Source organism: Suricata suricatta, chromosome 3, assembly GCF_006229205.1.
Source record: "Suricata suricatta isolate VVHF042 chromosome 3, meerkat_22Aug2017_6uvM2_HiC, whole genome shotgun sequence".
In the NCBI taxonomy this organism is placed as follows: domain Eukaryota; kingdom Metazoa; phylum Chordata; class Mammalia; order Carnivora; family Herpestidae; genus Suricata; species Suricata suricatta.
Genome location: NC_043702.1, coordinates 78,123,757 through 78,142,548, shown reverse-complemented (window position 1 = coordinate 78,142,548; position 18,792 = coordinate 78,123,757). Strand labels below are relative to the sequence as shown.

The 18,792-nt window shown below is 40.7% G+C and overlaps 1 protein-coding gene across 3 annotated transcripts in view; it reads left to right on the top strand.

Moving 5' to 3' along the window:
- Positions 1–18,441, top strand: part of LYPD6B (LY6/PLAUR domain containing 6B) — a 171,252-nt gene extending 152,811 nt beyond the window's left edge. For all 3 annotated transcript variants that reach the window (XM_029933010.1, XM_029933008.1, XM_029933009.1), the window contains 4 exons: positions 9,004–9,154; positions 11,896–11,994; positions 15,800–15,930; positions 17,695–18,441. In XM_029933010.1, coding sequence (XP_029788870.1) covers positions 9,040–9,154; positions 11,896–11,994; positions 15,800–15,930; positions 17,695–17,859 — 510 coding nt within the window. In that variant the 5' untranslated portion in view covers positions 9,004–9,039 and the 3' untranslated portion in view covers positions 17,860–18,441. The remainder of the gene's footprint in view (positions 1–9,003; positions 9,155–11,895; positions 11,995–15,799; positions 15,931–17,694) is intronic.
- Positions 18,442–18,792: the final 351 nt, after the last annotated feature.

Here is an 18,792-nt window from a genome sequence, read left to right as displayed (position 1 = left end):
GAAATACTCATTTCTGTGAAGTTTTGATCCTGTGATTAATGATGTTTTTAAAGTTTTTATCCTTCTAAACAATATAGCAGGAATCTGAAATATGGGAATATTGTATTACATTTTTGACTTTTTATGGTATGACTGGAATTCTTCATTAATACTCTTCCATAAAACTCATAAAATACTAGCAGGGGAAGGAACCTTGGCAGTTATTCATTCCAACATTTCGATTGCAAGAATAATTCCTGAATCTCCTTTAGATATTAGTGCATAGAACTCAATACTTTTTACTAGATTTTGGTCCAGTGAGTATGGAATGGAGCTGGACAGTTGTATCCCATGATCTGATCTCTGTTCTTTTGCTAATGATATCTGAAGAAGCTGGGAAGGAAGGTAGGGTAGGGGAAGGAGTCACTTAACATTTCTTTAATGCCATTAAAGTAAAAGGTGCTTTACCTATGTAATTATACCCAATCCTCACAACCGCTTAAAAAATTTATCTACATGGCGCTAAGCCTCACTTATCTTATTGACAAATGGGGACAGTGTTCCTTCACTCTGTGGTCACCTTGCTAGTAAATGTAGAAACAGGACTTAGTCTTCAAAAGAAATTGAAGATGACATGAAGAAATGGAAAGACATTCCATGCTCATTGATTGGAAGAACAAACATTGTTGAAATGTCTGTACTACCCCCAGTGTACACATTGAATACAGTCCTACCAAAATACCTATCAAAATCCTATCAAAATACCATCAGCATTTTTCACAGAAGTAGAACAGGCAATCCTAAGATTTGTTTGGAAGCACAAAAGACCCCAATAAACAAAGCAAACTTGAAAAGGAAAAGCAAACTGGCGGCATCACAGTTCGAGACTTTAAGTTATAATACAAAGCTGTAGTAATCAAAGCAGTATGGTACTGGCACAAAAATAGACACATAGACCAATGGAGCATAATAGAAAACCCTGAAATGAACCCACAACTATATGGTCAATTAATCTTTGACAAATTAGGAAAGAACATCCAGTGGGGAAAAAAGAGTCTTTTCAACATATGTTTGCTGGGAAAACTGGACCATGTTCTTACGGCATACATAAAAATAAGTTCAAAATGGATTAAAGACCTAACTGTAAGACCTAAAAGCATAAAAATCCTAGAAGAGAACACAGGCAGCTTCTTTCTAGATGTGTCTCCTGAGGCAAGGGAAACAAAAGCAAAAATAAACTCTTGAAACTTTATCAAAACCAAAAGCTTCTGCACAGTGGAATGGGAGAAGATATTTGCAAATGACAAATCTGATAAAGGATTTGTATTCAAAAATATATTAAGGGGGTGCCTGGGTGGCTCAGTCGGCTAAGCCTCCAACTTCGGCTCAGGTCAGATCTCACGTTCGTGGGTTCGAGCCCCGCGTCAGGCTCTGTGCTGACAGCTGGCTCAGAGCCTGGAGCCTGTTTCTGATTCTGTGTCTCCTTCTCTCTCTGACCCTCCCCCTCTCATGCTCTGTCTCTCTCTGTATCAAAAATAAATAAAACATTAAAAAAATTTAAAAATATATATATTAAGAACTTATAAAACTCAACACCCAGAAACAAATAATCCACCTTAAAAGTGGTCCAAAGAAATGAATAGACATTTTTTTTTTCAAAGAATACTACAGATGACCAACAGACACATGGAAAGATGCTCAGTGTCACTCAATATTAGGGAAATGCAAATCAAAACTAAAATGAGATATCACCTCACACCTATTAGAATGGCTAAAGTTCACAACACAAGACACAACAAGTATTGGCAAGGATGTGAAGAACGGGGAACCCTCTTGCACTCTTGGTGGGAAGGTAAACTGGTACAGCCACTCCAGAAAGTACAAGGGTTCCTCAAAAAGTTAAAAACAGAACTACCCTACAATCCAGCAATTGCACTACTAGGTATTTACCCAAAGGATACAAAAGTATTAATTGAAGGGATACATGCACACCAATGTTTATAGCAGCATTAGCATTATTGACCATAGCCAAATTACAACAACAGCCTACATGTCCATCAACTGATGAATGGATAAAGATTGGAGATATATATATCACGTCTACACACATGCACACAGGACTGTTAGCCATAAAAAAGAATGAAATCTTGCCATTTTCAATGACATGGATGGAGCTAGAGAGTTTTGCTGAGTGAAATAAGCCAGAGAAAGACAAAGAGCATATAATTTCACTCACGTGGGGCATTTAAGAAACAAAACAAATGAGCAAAGTGGGGAATGAGGCAAACCAAGAAACAGACTCTTAACTATAGAGAACAAATTGGTGGTTACCATCATGGAGGTAGGTGAGAGGATGGGTGGAACAGATGATGGGGATTAAGGAGGGCACGTGGTGTGACGAGCACTGGGTGTTGTATGGAAGTGTTGAATCACTCTGTTGTATACCTGAAACTAATATTATGCTGTATGTTAACTAACTGGAATTTAAACAACAACTTTTTAAAAATGCTGATCCTATAAAACAAATCAAAATGTAGAGCCAGAATTTTATTCTGGGTGCCCTTTCTGAATGAATCTAAAGCCTATTATTTTTCCTTCTCTCTAAAATGATTGTTATTAATCCTTGGCAGACCCATCTCACATGGAGTTCTTGTTGAGTTTATGTATATACTTACATACAATAATGTGAGTATAGGGATTGTCTTTTATTTATTGTTTTCTTTTTTTTAAATACATTTTTAAATGTTTTTTATTTATTTTTGAGAGACAGAGACAGTGAGAGCAGGGCAGGGTCAGAGAGAGAGGGAGACACAGAATCCGAAGCAGGCTCCAGGCTCTGAGCTAGCCGTCAGCACAGAGCCCGATGTGGGGCTCGAACCCACGAACCATGAGATCATGACCTGAGCTGAAGCCGGATGCTTAACTGACTGAGCCACCCAGGTGCCCCTATTTATCATTTTCTAAGTGCTTAGCAGAATACCTGGTATAAATGCAAGTTTTATAGTCTTAATACTTTCAATTTCAAGAGTTGGGTAAGCTGGTATGAGAGGTTGAATCATGATCCTATTTTTTCTTAGTGAATATTAAGAATAAAATCCATGGTACTCCATGGATATTTTGTATTTTCCAATGAAGATAATGTATTGGGTGGTCATAAGGTAAAATTCTCCTTGTATTTTGCTTCAGGCACTTAAAAATGCTAGATTAAATATCTTTAAGGAAATTCATATTTAAACATCAGGGGGACAAAAGAACTTGTGTACCAGAAATAGACCACCTGTTAGAGAAGGTAGAAGCTGTGGCTTAGGAGCAAGCTCTTGATGCCCAGGCAGGTTAGCAATGGAAACCTCAGTCCCCCTGCAAGGAAGGGAGCTAGAAGCAGGGTCTCGGCCTAAGTCCCACGAACACTGTTCTTAAATGTAATGGGAACCAGTGTGTCTCCATTGGGCAACCTATTCGAAGAGCGAGAAGCAAGTAACACAACTCTTGTTGCAGATGATAACGTTTTTCTGGCAAATTTCTCCTTTCAAGAGGAGTGTTTTCATCTAGCCTGGTCCTTTTTAGTAAAATTTGAGCACTCCTTTTGAATTTCCACTTGGCCTTCTCTTCTTTTTACAAGGGAAGCCAGGCCTATTAAAGTTTGTCATTAAAGCATCTTACTGTGGGATAAGTGATACTTTTAGGAAGGTGTGAATATGAGTGTTGATGGGCATGTTGGACATAGTAGAGCTGCTTCCTCTAAATTATCCATTTCATTTGTTTTATTGGCAGTTGGAGTTAGCCGTGGCTTGCTGACTCATTTTTAGCAACTGTGCAGGAAGTGCCATGTCTCTTTGGTCTCTTCTTTTTCAAATCTCCCTTTGAGTCCATTTCTTCATCTTTGGACATTTTACCAACTTCTTACTGCCCACAATCTTTGTCTTACTTGTTAAATTTTTTTTAATGTTTTATTTATTTTTGGTATATAGAGAGACAGAGCATGAGAGGGGGAGGGTCAGAGAAAGAGAAGGAGACACAGAACCAGAAGCAGGCTCCAGGCTCCAGGCTCCAGGCTCCAGGCTCCAGGCTCCAGGCTCTGAGCTAGCTGTCAGCACAGAGCCCGATGCGGAGCTCGAACCCACGAATGTGAGATCTGACCTGAGCCGAAGTCGGAGGCTTAACTGACTGAGCCACCCAGGTGCCCCTGTCTTACTTGTTAAGAAAAGAGTTCCTTAAGGTCATAGCTAAATGTTGGTTGTATTTAAAAAAAAAAAAAAGTATTTATTAGGTGTTTACCATAAACTGAGTCTACTAAACCTAGGTAATTAAAAATAATTTAAAAAATAATATGTCATTTCCCTACCCCAAAAGAGTTTATGATGTCAAGAGGGTGCTGCTTGTTGGAGCCCCTGTCATCTTTGCACATTTTCTATGGAAGCAGAAAATGCCACATATAGGAAAGAGGATGATTATTACTCACACCAAGGAAATAGTCATGCTTTTGGACCAAGTGCCATGTAGGTTCTTTACTCCGGGCAGTGATAGGTCAGAGGCTCAGATGGGCTTTGTAAATGTAAAGATCTGGCTACCTGCCTTTCCCAGGGGTACCTGGGAGTTGCCCATCGTGTTGTATCTGCCTTTGCAGAAAGCACCTCTTTCTTTTGTGAAAGAAGCACACTGCATTCTGGAGCGTATCATACTTGCCAAAGAGAGGATCATAACAACAAATGGAAGACCAGCACCACAGGTGAAAGGTTTCTGACCAGGCCTACCATCTGCAGGGAAAAATGGATAAAAATACTGTGCTCTGCTGGGGAAGAATGATTGGAACTACACTTGAGGTTGAGGAGTGTGTACAAGATACCTAATGTATATGTGGAACTTTCTTAGTGTCAAATATAAAACCGTAAGTCACCGGAAGCCAAATCATAACAGCTGTATTCCTAAACAGCAAGCAGCAATTCTTAACTATTATGTGTATCTCAGATTCCTTTTGAGATCCTTAGCCCAGGGGGGGGGGAAATATGTATAGACACAGTATTTTACAAATAACTCTAAGAAGCTTACAGGTCACCCCTCCCTAGGATGAAGAATTCCGCTCTGTGTGATGCTCCTGGAAAATAACAGAATGGTTTAGTCTGATTCATCTTAAAGATTTTTTTTTCCTTCTGGAGCAAAATACAAGCTCTACTATAACCTTGTTCTGCAACAAAGACTGCAGTGATAGCCTACTCAGCAGATAATTTTTAGCTCAGAGTCTCCGTGAAAGGATTCTAAATGTAAAACAACTTTCAGATACCATAGTTAGTCATTTGCTTTTTCATTATCCTAATGTCTTTTGGTTGTGTAAGATAAAACAGTCATGTTAACACAAACCTATCCACTGCAGAATAGATAGAGATAGATATAGTACTTAGGAGGAAAGCAGTATTGGTAATAGATTATAAAGCTGGCTCTGGAAAATAGCAGACATTTTTATTAAGTGGTTTTTTTTGTCATTTGACAGGTAAAACCTTTGCAGTTCTGGAGAATTTTGATACAGTAAGGTTATGCTGTTTTAGTTAAAAATGGAAATGAAAATGTACTAAGTCCACAAGGCAACTTTTCACTGCGATTTTGATGAGGAAACTGTGTTCCAGGCACTGTGCTAGGTTCTTTCCACACATTATCTCTTAAGCTCACTTGTACACCGGTAAGGATGCCAGTTTGCCTACAATACTGTTTTGAAGAAAGAAACCAAAATAAAAGTCTAATCCTTGGGCTTGCTGTTCATTTGGTTGTTTTTAAGTCCTCTCCCATCCAGTCACTCTTTTATTCAGGGAAACTTTGTGAATCTTAAATTCCTCTATGTTCTCTATTATTGGCATTCTTTTATTCTGGGAGTCAGAAATAAGGCTAGGGATTTGGGACCTACTACTATACAGAGACAAAGCACTTTTTCAAAATCAGATAATATAAAACCAAATAGTTCCTTGATTTTGTTAGATCCAAAATCCTTGCCATGGCCTGTAAGTACCTGTCTGATCTGGTCCCACCACCTCTGACTTTGTTCCCTGCCCCCTCCCCCCTGCACGTGTACTACTTCTATCTTGGGATCTGGTGTCTTTTCCCTTGATTCTTTGCCTGGGTGGTTTCTTCTCATAGTAGGTCTACCTACTCATCCACACGTCTCTTTATTGTATTTACCTCTGGATTATGACTATCTGAAATTAAATTTTCCACATAGTTAGTGCCTGTCTTCTTCTAAAACGCAAACTTCATGGGGTGCCTGTGTGGCTCAGTTGGTTAGGCATCTAACTGGCTCAGGTAATGATTTCGTGGTCTGTGAGTTCAAGCCCCACGTTGGGCTCTGTGTTGACAGCCTGGAGCCTGCTTTGAATTCTGTGTCTCCCTTTCTCTGCTCCTCCTCTACTCATGCTCTGTCTCTCTCAAAAATAAAGATTAAGAAAACTAAAAGAAAAAGAAAATACAAACCGGGACAGCAAAGACCTTGTTGGAGATAATGTCTTCCTATGCACTACATGTCAATAACAACATTTGAATGAACAAATGGGCTCAGTATCACGTAGAGATTACATGAGGAAAACCAGGCGTTCTGACTTGTGATTCCTGTCAGGAGATTTGTTCTTAACAGTGAATGCTTACCTAGTAAGGATTTAAAAATGGTGAACATAGCTAATTAGATAGTTAAAGTGCTTTATGTGTATTAACTAATTCCTACAACCCTATGAGGTAGGTATTATCATTATTTCCATTTTATAGATGCAAAAGTTGTGGTATTGAGAGGTTAAGGAACTTGCACAAGGCTACATGGAGAGTAGGTTTGGAAGCAGGTATTTGAGCCCATACTCTCCACTACCTGAAAATGCCCATGTGCCCAGCACTTGGCTGAGTGCATCACACACATGCTGTCATGTAGTCTGTGCTTCTACACTCTGAGGTAGGGACTGTTATTGTGCCTCTTCTACAGACAGGCAAGCTGAGGCTTAGAAAGTTGAAGCAACTGGTCAAAGGTCCTATATTTGTTACTGATGAAAAAGGGACTGAATGGAGATGATAGGCCTCTGAAATCTGTGATCTTAGGCATTATTTCCATATGACAGGAATGTGGCTTGCTATTGGAACACAATGAATTTGAGGTTTGTAAAAGAAGGATGAGTCTCCCCTACTCAGTTTCTCCACTGGTGTAAAGCAGGGGTCTTCATTCCTGGGCTCCAGATTCACAATGAATACGGAACAGTCCAATTCAGAGAAATGAACGGGAGAAGCAGAATTTGTACCAGTATAATGACCTGTCTGTTAGGAATAATATAGTTAGCTATAAGAAAGGTCCATTTCTTCAGAAAGAGCATAAAAATAAGATTTAGAAATCTGATAACTATGAATGGTCAATTTTAGTTTGTAAAATGAACTAGGACATAATTGTATATGTATATTTACATATCAGTAGGTCCTATTCTGTCCTGAGCTGAAATGCAGTATAGAAAGTTTAGCACTGTTGGCTTTTGAAACATTCCAGGTTTTCCTTCACACTGAGTACTTCTTAGAGGCTCTGTTTTGTTTGTGGCCGAAGCCATCTGTAGGGATGGGGATGCTGTTGGCTGTATCTTGTCTGCTATCTGGATCCATGTCCCCAAGTAGGCATTAATAGCCATACACGCAAAACCAGTATACTTACAACACAGGAGGGGGAGGTAAAATCCCTAGATTCTGTGCGTTATTACCCTGGCTTCAAACAAAATATCCATGTGAAGGATTATGCTCATCTGTGCAGAGATCAAACTTCTCTTCTTTGAAAAATTCCCTAAGCCCACTGAGACTGGCTGATTCAGCAGGAAGAAAATGAGTTCAGGCAACATTATTGCGCTCTAAGATTCTAGCATTTTCACAGACTTGTATTACAAGCGCTGTTACCTACACAATCCTATGTGATTCTACCTGAGCCTATATTTGATGCTTACAATTACCCAAATGTGTGGGCAGAATGGGTGTTATTAAACCACTTTGCAGATGAGGAAATTGAGGTTAATAGAGCTTAAAAAACTTGCCCAAGGTCAGACAGCTAATAAATAGCATAGCCAATACCTGAACCAAAGTCTTTGGACTCCCAAGTTACATCCTTTTCTGCTTCCCACACCTCTCCGTTGACAAAGAGAACCTGTTTGTGGTGGTACTCTACATTCTCAGCCTCTCTCGAAGATTTTCATACTACCAGGTTTGCTTCTAGAGGGTAGAACCAGTGGGACTTAAGATGCACTACGTTATTGCAGTGCTCTCTGGACGTTTGGTGTTTCAGTGGGTATCAAACACGCCTACGTCACATCTTTGAAAGCAGTAGCAGTATTTGTGGGCTAGGACTAACATCCTATCAGCGTTTCAGACAACTCTTACTCTGTTTTCTTTAGAACCTGTTGGTAGCTTGTTGCACCTGGTGTGACAGACACAGGTGGGGATGGCATTGTACAGTAACTTGATTCTCTTCTCTGTGTCTGTGTGCTCTGGGGTCCAGCAGACACTCTATTTCTCAAACTCATTGTACTTTTATGCGCTGCCCTTCCCAGGGCTCTGACTCTTAAGGTTTCTTCCAGGTTTTTGAAAGCGTTGCAAAATTTCTCAAACCCAAGTGTTTACTCGGGGAATGGACTTGACAGATAGGTGGTTCAGTAACTTCAGGTGAACTTGCCTCTGAACCCTGGTTGTTAAGTGATCGGGTGATTCAGCACAAAGGACCCGGCTAGCCTCAGGCAGCAAGGGAATGGGTGCGGCCACGCCCATGCTGTTCCTCGTTCTTCCAGAACCTGAAACGCCTTTGGGTGTCTTGCTCAAGCTCAGCTGGCTAGTGCAGAGGCCTGACCAGTAGAAGACAGTAATTACCTAGCTTTCTTCTGTGTGGGAAGCGTACAGTTTACTTACAGGTATGGGCCCTACAGAACAAGTCGATGGTTGAATATATTTGAATAATCAGGCTTTCCAAAGGAAGCAAAGCATGCTCCTACTGACATACAAAATGCAGATAAATGCCACCAGTCTCTCTTTTCATCGTAGATGTGAGCTTTGGACTTTCCCATAGCCAAGGTCAGAATGCTGCCCTTCCGTCAGGCTCTGGCTGTAGCTGTTGTCCAGATCTTTATCTTGTCAGAAAACCGGGCATTGGCCAAGAACATCAACTTCTACAATGTGAGGCCTCCTCTGGACCGTAAGTAGTGGTTGTGTCCTGGTTCATGACAGTAGGGTCAGAGCAACCATTCAAAGTCCCTTTTTCCACCGATAATAACTTTACCTGTTCTGGAACATTTGATTCATACCTAGAATAAATCAGAAAGTCTTCACTACTTTGGTGAGGAAAAGTAATACATAATGACAGAAATGTTCTCCATTTCTTAACAGTGGTTTGGCTTTCTGCTGAAGTCTCAAAAGGGTTCTTATTTATAAAATCCTCTCTTTGGGGCGCCTGGTTGGCTCAGTCGGTTGAGCATCCAATTTTGGCTCAGTTCATGGTCTTGTGGTTTGTGGGTTCAGGCCCCACATAGGGCTCTTTGCTGACAGCTCAAACCCTGACACCTGCTTGGGATTATGTGTCTCCTTCTCTCTCTGCCCCTCCCCCACCTGTGTTTGCTCTTTCTCTCTCTCTCAAAAATAAACATTTAAAAAATTAAAAAATAATCTCTTGAACACTGTCCCTATGAATGGCTTAGCAGACAGTGTTCTTTGTTGATCTCTTCAATGGAGAAGGATATTGGCTCTAGGAAGGAAGTTTCTCCATATATAATTTATATGTGGGTGTGGAGCCCAACATTGGGTTCAAACTCATGACCCTGATATCAAGACCTGAGCAGACATCAAGAGTCAGATGCTCAACCAACCAGGTCACCCAGGTGCCCCTAAATGATATATTTTTTCAAATGGCCATTAATAATCTTGAAACAGATTAGTATGTTTGAAAGTAGATGGGAAATGATACTTGGATTTTCATTAATATACATAGTCACCATTAAAAAAGGCTGTATAAAACTCACCTTTCCCACTAATAATTTAAACATAAGCAAATAGCAGTAAATATTATCTATAGGATAATATATTTTATATACATATATGTGTATATTTGTGCTTGTATACATATATCATTTCCTTTCTCTTTAGACAAGTAAGGCTTCTCAATTATATACTTTATTAGAGAAAGATTATTATAGATAACAGTTGGTATAAATATGAATGCCTGTAGTTCCCAGCCCTGGAAGAGTATCAGAATCATGATAAAAGCCTTTAAAACTACATATCCCTTGGTCCCCTCTGCAGAGATTCAGTAGTCAGAAGAGGGGGAATGTAGATTATTTTTTCTGTTCTTTCCCTCCCCAAACCCCTCTTCTTTTTTAAAAAATCTCTCCTGACACTCTCCATGCACAGCCAGGTTTGGGACCCACTGTCTTTATACCACTTCTAAATGAAGCCTAAATATTAGTGTTCTTCACTTTGTGCTCTTTATTATTTAGGACGCTGTGTGTTTGTGTGTGTGTACACATATATATCGTGCACACACATACCACACACACTTGAACTATCATTTATTATACATTTCTAAATTGGTAATGATTGTATACTAATAGCTTAATAACATGACACAAACATGATTTTTTATAAAATCTAAATTATAGACAAATTTTGAACTTTTTAAGCCTAATAAAATTTAATGATTAAAAAATCATTAAAAAAGCGGGTGTGCCTGTGTGGCTCAGTTGGTGAAGCGTCTGACTTTGGCTAGGTCATGATCTCATGGTTTGTGGGTTTGAGCCCTGAGTCAGGTTCTGTGCTGACAGCTCAGAGCCTGGAGCCCACTTTGGATTCTGTGATTCCCTTTTTCTCTGTTCCTCCCCTGCTCATGCTTTGTCTCTCTCTCCTTCAATAAGAAACATTCAAAAAATTAAAAAAGAAAAAGAAAAATATATGAATAACATGATCAGGTTACTAGGATGGTTTGATATTTTCCTTGATCTTTTTCTGTTTTATTCTCTAAAAATGGAAAAATTGCAAGTTTTACATAAGGCTTTATGCCATGGCTTACAAAGAAATGTCAGATGTATTATACTTTTGACTTCTTGCCCATTGAGATAACAAGATACAAGGTTGGAAAAAAACCATAAAGACAAAAAGGACATTCTAGTTGCTTTCAATCCAGACTGCCAGCAGTCATAATTCCAGCTATTCTGTAACACTAGCATGAGCATAAGAGCCTGAGAGTTGCTATCATCCTTCTATTAAGTGTTACATTCCTGATTGAGGTCTAATGTTGTGATAATTGACATATATCAAGTGAGATTGCTTGATTGAGGTTGAATATGACCATAATGGAAGTGCATGTAGATGGGAACCAGCATGATTTGATGTGCCAGGGACTCTACTAGGTATTTTTTATCGCAACCTCCTGCTTAATCTTCATGATTCCCCTGCAACCCATGGGGATCTTCACTGTTAGTCTTACTTTAAACATTATTATTTCTTGGAAGTTAAGACTCACACAGCTACTCAGTCAGAAGAGCAGAATTCAAGCTCAGGTTAATCCCCTATTTCTTTTCAGGGGCCACACTGTACCAAATTATTGGTTCCGATCCCCCCCCACCCTTGCCTGTGCTCTCAACCCCCACTTATTCCCAAGTTATAAACTGTCATGGAACAATACCACGGGTATTTCAAAGTGGCTTGTGGAACCATTTTCATTACCTGATAGTAGATAAGCATAGACAAAGTACTAAAAGAAAAGGGAATAAAGAATATGCCCTGAAGTCTGGCAGTTAACTCCAGTTCCTTAGCAACAGAAACGCTAAGAATGATGGTTTGTAAATTTCGTTTGATCCAATAAAAGTTGCTAATTTGTGCATCTTTGATGTTGGAAATTTTTGTCTTTTTTAACCTTTCTGTTTCTCTGTACACTTTTCTTTAAAGCTACGCCATTTCCAAACAGCTTCAAGTGTTTTACCTGTGAAAATGCAAGGGATAATTATAACTGCAATCGATGGGCAGAAGACAAATGGTGTCCACAAAGTAAGTGCACTGAATTTGGAAGATTCTTGTGATCATGTATCATTTAGGTCTCTCTTAACTGGCCCCGAGTAGACCTGCCTTATATAATGGGATTAGCTTTATCAACAGGCTGTGATGATATATCAAAATCACATTTTTTTTAGTAGACTATGCAGGCATCAAACTACTCTGAGAATACTTGGAAACTGATGGTATAACCTCAATTTGTAGCTGTGTGTGCCTTCAGGGAGGATTTCTTAAATATTATTTATCAGGCAGAACAAATAGTTCACAGTGTTGTCTAAGGCATGCTAAGAATTTCATAAATGCTTGATGATACCTCTAGAAAAGTCATACTGGCTAAAGCAAAGAAGGGTTTTTATACTCTTGAGATACATTGATGCTTTCATAACTCATTCATTCATTCAACAAACATTTGAGAACCTTTTTAGTTTGCTTAGTTCACAGATACATCCCTAGTGCCTAATCCAGTGCCTGGCCCATACTAGGCACTCAGTAAATATTTATTGATAGAATGAATGCATACTTTTGATCAGATACTCAGGGAAATTTCTGAGGAGCTAAGGCCTGACTGACCAAAACAAGCCAGCCACATGGAGATCTGTAGAGAGAGCATTGCAGAAAGAGGGAACAGCAAGTGAAAAGTCTGCAAGAGGCAAGATTTTGCCTCTTCAATCAACAGGAAGAAGGCTGGCCAGTGAGGCTCAGTGTGAGATGGAGAAAGGTTCTCATGGAGATAAGGACCAGGGCATGCAGGATGTTCTTCTCCTGAGAGAGCTTGGATTTCATTATAAATGTGTTGGGAAGGCAGTAAGGGTTTGTGAGCTGGGACGGGGGCGGGACGTGCAGGATGCTAACTGAGTTCTAAAATATTGCACTGCTGCTATGTGGAGAGTGGGTGGTTAGGGGAAAAAGTAGAAGGGAAACCAAGTGGGCATCTTTCATTGTCTTCAGGCAGGAGAAGATGGCGACTGGGACTATGCTGGTAGGGACAGAGGGACAAGAAGTCGGATGATTTAACATATACAAACTTGGAGATAAAGTGGACAGGATGTGCTGATGGATGACTTGGAATTGGAAACACCACTCAGAGCTAGGATCAGGCTATTCACATTTCTAAGGAGTACTGTTTGTTAGGTTTTCAGACCTCAAATGCCAAGAAAAGCAAACCAACCAACCTACCAACTTTTCTAGAGTTAAAGATTACCAGTTTTGGTGTACTATTACCTTGACTCTTTGGGAAATTTCTATGCCATATTCTATAAAGCAGTAAAATAGCCTTATCTCTTCCAGATAAAGCCAGTGTATGGCACCAATAATTAGTACACACTGCAGACCTCTATGGGACCTGAGAATCTTATTCCATAAGTTAGCACAAATGTTATGACATCTACTTGGACAGTATTTTTTTTATGTTTATTTATTTATTTTGAGAGAGAGAGAGTGTACATGAGTGAGTGGGAAAGGGGAAAAGAGAGAGAATCCCAAGCAGGCTCCACACTCAGCACAGAGCCAGATGTGGGACTCGATCTCACAACCACAGGATCATGACCTGTGCTGATACTTAACTGAGCCACCTAAGTGCCTCTCAACTGTATTTTTCATGATTCCTTTTCAAGAGTAATTAGTTATTATAATTTTTCTTGAGGTTCTTTTACATTTCTGTAGAGTGACCTTAAATTGTGTGTATGTTTATGAGTACATGTATGCATGTTATGCATTTGGAGATTTGTTTCTACATTTTGCACAGAAATTTATCTTAGTTATCTGAAAGTTTTTAGGGTTGGCCAATGCCTCTCTTTACTAACTTACTTCAGAGAGTGGGTATCATTCTTTAGCTGTTTGCTTTAAATTCCCCTGAAAACCGGGTGGTAAGGATTACAACATAGTCAATTATGGCATTGATGTCCAACTTCTTGTGCTTCATCTTCATGGATGGTATTATTTTGAATTGTATCAAAACACCGTTCCCCCTAGGAACAGCACGGCGCTCCAATTTGTCATTCATTAACCAGCCATTTTGAATGGGGACGTGCATGGATACTTCAGGGTTGCAGCATTTCATCTCTGTTGAAACACGTGAACGGAAGAAGGGAGCAGCTTTCCATCAGTGAGAAAAAGTCAGAGATGGGAAGAGTAAAGGAAGTTGGCTCTTCCAAGTCCACTCTGAAAACCCGACTCTTGACAGACTGCCACGGAATGACCCTACAGTCCAGAGTGCATGACAATACATTTTTGACTGTGCTCCAGTCAAGCCCCAAAGATCCTAACCATCTGGAATTCTACCTGAGGGCATAATTCCTTGCTTTTCAGTTTGTTGATATTTAGGGGAGTGACAGTCAACCATTTCTTGGGGGCAGACAGGCCCACAGCTATTGTTCTTTGTCAGCTCAGGTTTCATTTTCACCTTAGAGCTTTGCTTCTGTGGCCTGTCAGTGTTGTTAAGAGAGGTTCTCTGTGTAACAGGCTATGACAAGAACGACATTTCTTATTTTATTTACCCTGGCTTCTATTCTGACTTTCTAGGGTACTTTAGCACGTGTGACATTTTTTAATACGAACACATGCAACTTCCAGCTTTTGATTCTTCTTTATGTGAAGTATAAGTTGAAATGCCTTTCCAGAACATTCAGTGGTTCCTTGTCCTTCCAAAGGCAGAAGTCAGCTACTCTCATAGAGCACACTAAAGCATCATCTAGTTTAATACTAAGTGTGCTGAGAGGCAGAATAGTGTTCTGGTTAAGAGGACAAACCCTAGAAAACTGCCTTGGTTAGAATCCTATCTTCCACCACCTTCTGTCTAGTTAACTGTGGGCAAGAAACTGTGCCTTGGCTTTTTTTATCTGTAAAACGATATTAATGTGACTTGCCTTAAGTCTTATAAGGATTGACTGAGTGAATACATGTCAGAGTGCCTAGTTGATGGTGTGTTAATATTATTTGAAGCTTACAACAACCCTATCAAAATGTCAGGACACTTATCATTTTACTCAACTAAAATGAGCTTTAAGGACCTAATAGGGCTTACATGTGACAGAATTCTCTAAAACCAGGTGTTCTCCACATTATTCAAGTCCCCCCTCCCCACCCCCCGCCATTTTATGACCTTGCTGCTGTCATCCCTTCTCAGTAAACTAAGGATCACTGCATTGGTCTGAGATAACTGGAGAGAGATGCAAAACTAAAGTAGTGGGTCCTAGCATATTGAATGAAATCACTTTCTTTAAAAGTAGTAAAATGTAAGTACTTAAAGCTATAAGGAAAACATAGAAATGAGCTAGCTGTGTGGCAGGGAGGGAACAAAGAGAGTGGGAATTAAGAAAGAGTAGGAAAATGAGAATGCTCAGGAAAAGTCCAACACACAGGGAGGATCAGAGCATGAGTAAAAAGTGGATGAGTCAGGAAGGCGGTCTTGATGTATACTTTGAAGCACCTGTTTTCATTCTAGTCCACCACATGCCTGTTAGTACACGAGAAACAAATGCCGAGTAATACAGCAAGATGTGTTCTAGCCCACTGCGTTGTACATTTACAACTCTCATTTTATTTTGGAACATGTGCTTCATAGGGGGAGAGACAGAGACAGAGATGCTGGCACTTGCATATGAAATGAGCAAGCCTAAGATCCTTGAGAAGCTTGTTCAATTTTTTTCTCAGCTGTAGCTAGCACCAAGAGACGCCCACTCCTGCCATTAAACTCCGTGCCTAGGAACCTAAGGATCATCCTGAGCTTTAGTCTTTCCTGAAGTGATGAGCTTCTCGTTTGCAGTGTGAAACATGACATTGCCTTTTCTCCCCTGCCTAGATACACAGTACTGTCTGACGGTTCACCACTTCACCAGCCATGGAAGAAGTACATCCATTACCAAAAAATGTGCCTCCAGAAATGAATGTCATTTTGTTGGCTGCCACCACAGTCGAGATTCTGAACATACAGTAAGGAGTGTGTGTGTGTGTGTGTGTGTGTGTGTGTGTGTGTGTGTGTGTATGTAAAGTTACTGTCCTAAGATTTTTTTCCTACTGATCATGAGTTACACATAATGGTAGGGCAGGAGGGATCAAGTAATCTGTTGTATACATGTGCTCTTGAAGGAAAGACTCCCTTACAGTGATGTAGTGGAGAACAAGGAGAAATTGAAGACTTTCTGTCCTTCAACAAAAATGTCCCTAAAAACAAATGATAATTCCCAGACCACAGAGCTCCATCCTAGACCTTGAACTTGATTTGTTTGAAGTGTGTTCTGAAAACCCAAGAGCAAACCATCCATGAGAGAATGATGAACACTTCAGAGCCCAGCTCACGTGTTTTGTTTATGGCCAGATATCACCGAGAACAATGCACAGGGTAGCTGGGTGGTGGAAAGAGGGAAATGGGGAAACCAAGGAAACCTGGTCTCACCCTTTACCTCTGCTTAGACCGGGAAGTGAGAATGTGAAAGAATTAATCTCAGTTTAATATGATGAAGTATAGATATATTCTATATAAGTTGATCTCCTTGATTTTTCTATCAGTCTAAAGGAGCAGTTTCACCCTTTTATATGCCTGGAATTCTGAAATGTTTGAGAATAAAAATTACTTGAAAAGTATGTTAATTTCATGAGCTTTTAGAATTTGCTTAGTTAGTATGTACAGACAGTGCTTTGGACACCAGTAGCTTTTAGGTTTGGCAACATTGGAGAGTCCCCTGGGGAGTTTTCGTAGCTATATTGGTGGTAGTCAGGGAACATCCCAGTCAGCTGAAACCCAACTTCAGGGTGGGGTCTTGGGCATCAGCCTATTTTCTTTATTTCTTTATTTTTTTTTAATTTTTTTTAATTTTTGAGAGACAGAGACATAGAGTGGGGTAGGGGCAGAGAGAGAGGCAGACACAGCATCCCAAGCAGGCTCCAGGCTCTGAGCTGTCAGCACAGAGCCTGACATGGGGCTCCAACTCACGAACAGTGAAATCATGATCTGAGCCACTGACCGCGCCACCCAGGCACCCCTCTTTTTTTTTTTTTTTTAAAGTTCCCCCAAGGAGATTCTGATGTGTTGCTGCCAGGGTTGAAAGCTGCTGATAAAGTCACGTAGAGTTGCTGCCGTTTTCTTAGCCATCCTGAAAGCCTCTAAGAATGGCTAAGTTTATCAGGTTGAAGCCTTGTACCAGGTATGATGACAGAAGATGGCTTCCCCCGAAAACTCATTGTGCTGTGAGGGAGCAAGCCTTTTTCACTGCTCAGCAGCCATAATTAGCAAGCCATTGCTGCTGTAATGATGGAAATCAGGTGTTAGTATAGACAATAGAAAGTCATTATTATCCCTTAACAAGGAGTACTGAGAAAGAAAATCAATGATCAATTCAAAAGATTCCTAGCTTTCATTTTCATGTCAGTGTTTTTCTTTACAAACCTTAGATTTGTTGACTCAATCAAGCAGTCTTACTCGGTTTCCCTTCCTCTGTTTCCCCTGGCTTATGCTTGGCTTGCTACAGATAAGTCACTGATAAAATGAAAAGACTCTCAAGATAGTCCTTACTTTCAGGACAGTGAGAGGAAAGGTACTCAAGGGCCTGAGTGTTTCCTAGACTGAATGAATGAGTTGGGTAACTCTAATTCTGTCTGTCCTCAGCACCCCGGAAGCGTTCTTTTGTTCTTTGTTTTGTCCTTCCCTCTCCTTCCCATTACTTAGTCTCTTTCCCCTCTCCCTTGCTTTTGTGACAGGAGTGTAGGTCTTGCTGTGAAGGAATGATCTGTAACGTAGAGTTACCCACCAACCACACCAATGCAGTCTTCGCCGTGATGCACGCTCAGAGAACGTCCGGCGGCAGTGCCCCCACGCTCTACCTGCCAGTGCTGGCCTGGCTCTTCGTGCCTCTGCTGTTATGAGGCCAGTGTTTCCCGGAGAGGCATAAACCGCCCTTTGAAGCATAAGCCAAAATCTGTGTGAACACTGAATGTCTGAGTGAGGAGCAGTCTTGCACTTGGTGAAGAGTGAACCTTGGACCCCAGAGCAGAAGCCAGCTGCTCGCAGAGCTAAACCACTTCTGCATCAGGCCACAGGATGGGGAAGGGGACGTGGCAGGCACTGAGGGCATTGTCCGGCGTCCAGGCTTCCTGGTCAGAGGGGCTGCATTTTGTCTCTTCTGCAGGGAGGATCCTGCCAGTATCTGCAGCAGGTAGGTTGCAGCAGCCCCCTTTGGTCCTGCTGACCAGGCCTGTAAGCTGAATGGACTCCTTGACCTCAAGATTCCTTCAGACGCTGGTGGGTCAGACTCTCTCGTTTCTGTGATTATGTCAGAAGGTCCCTATGACCCTTCTATCTAACCCTTCTCCCATGAGAAAGCAATTTTCCCACCAGTGACATAGTGAGAAAGGCAACTAACTAAAGGAAGAAAACTTCTGTTTGAACTAATATGAAACCCATTTACTATTGTGGGGGGAAATAAACCTTTTAAATTATACAGTGTAGAACGCATGCTTGTGTGTTTCTTGACTGACCTGGCGACCTCGGATAAAACATTTACCAGCATCATAAAAGAGGTCACCGAAGTTATGTTTCCATACACCATGGGGGATACATTCCAGCTTAAATTATAAAATTCTATGCCAAAGTGACTTGGCTTTTTCTTCTTCAGGAAGGATACTTCTTAGGATCCTAAACGCTAATTAGCAAACTGAGAAGGTCAGGAAACCTTCCTAACAGAGGAGGATGACACCTTATCACATGATGCACCCTCAGCAGTAGCAGCTTCACTTCACGGAAACTGGCCAGAGGACCCGTCCCCCATACAGTCTGCTTTGCTCTGAATGTCAGGGCCA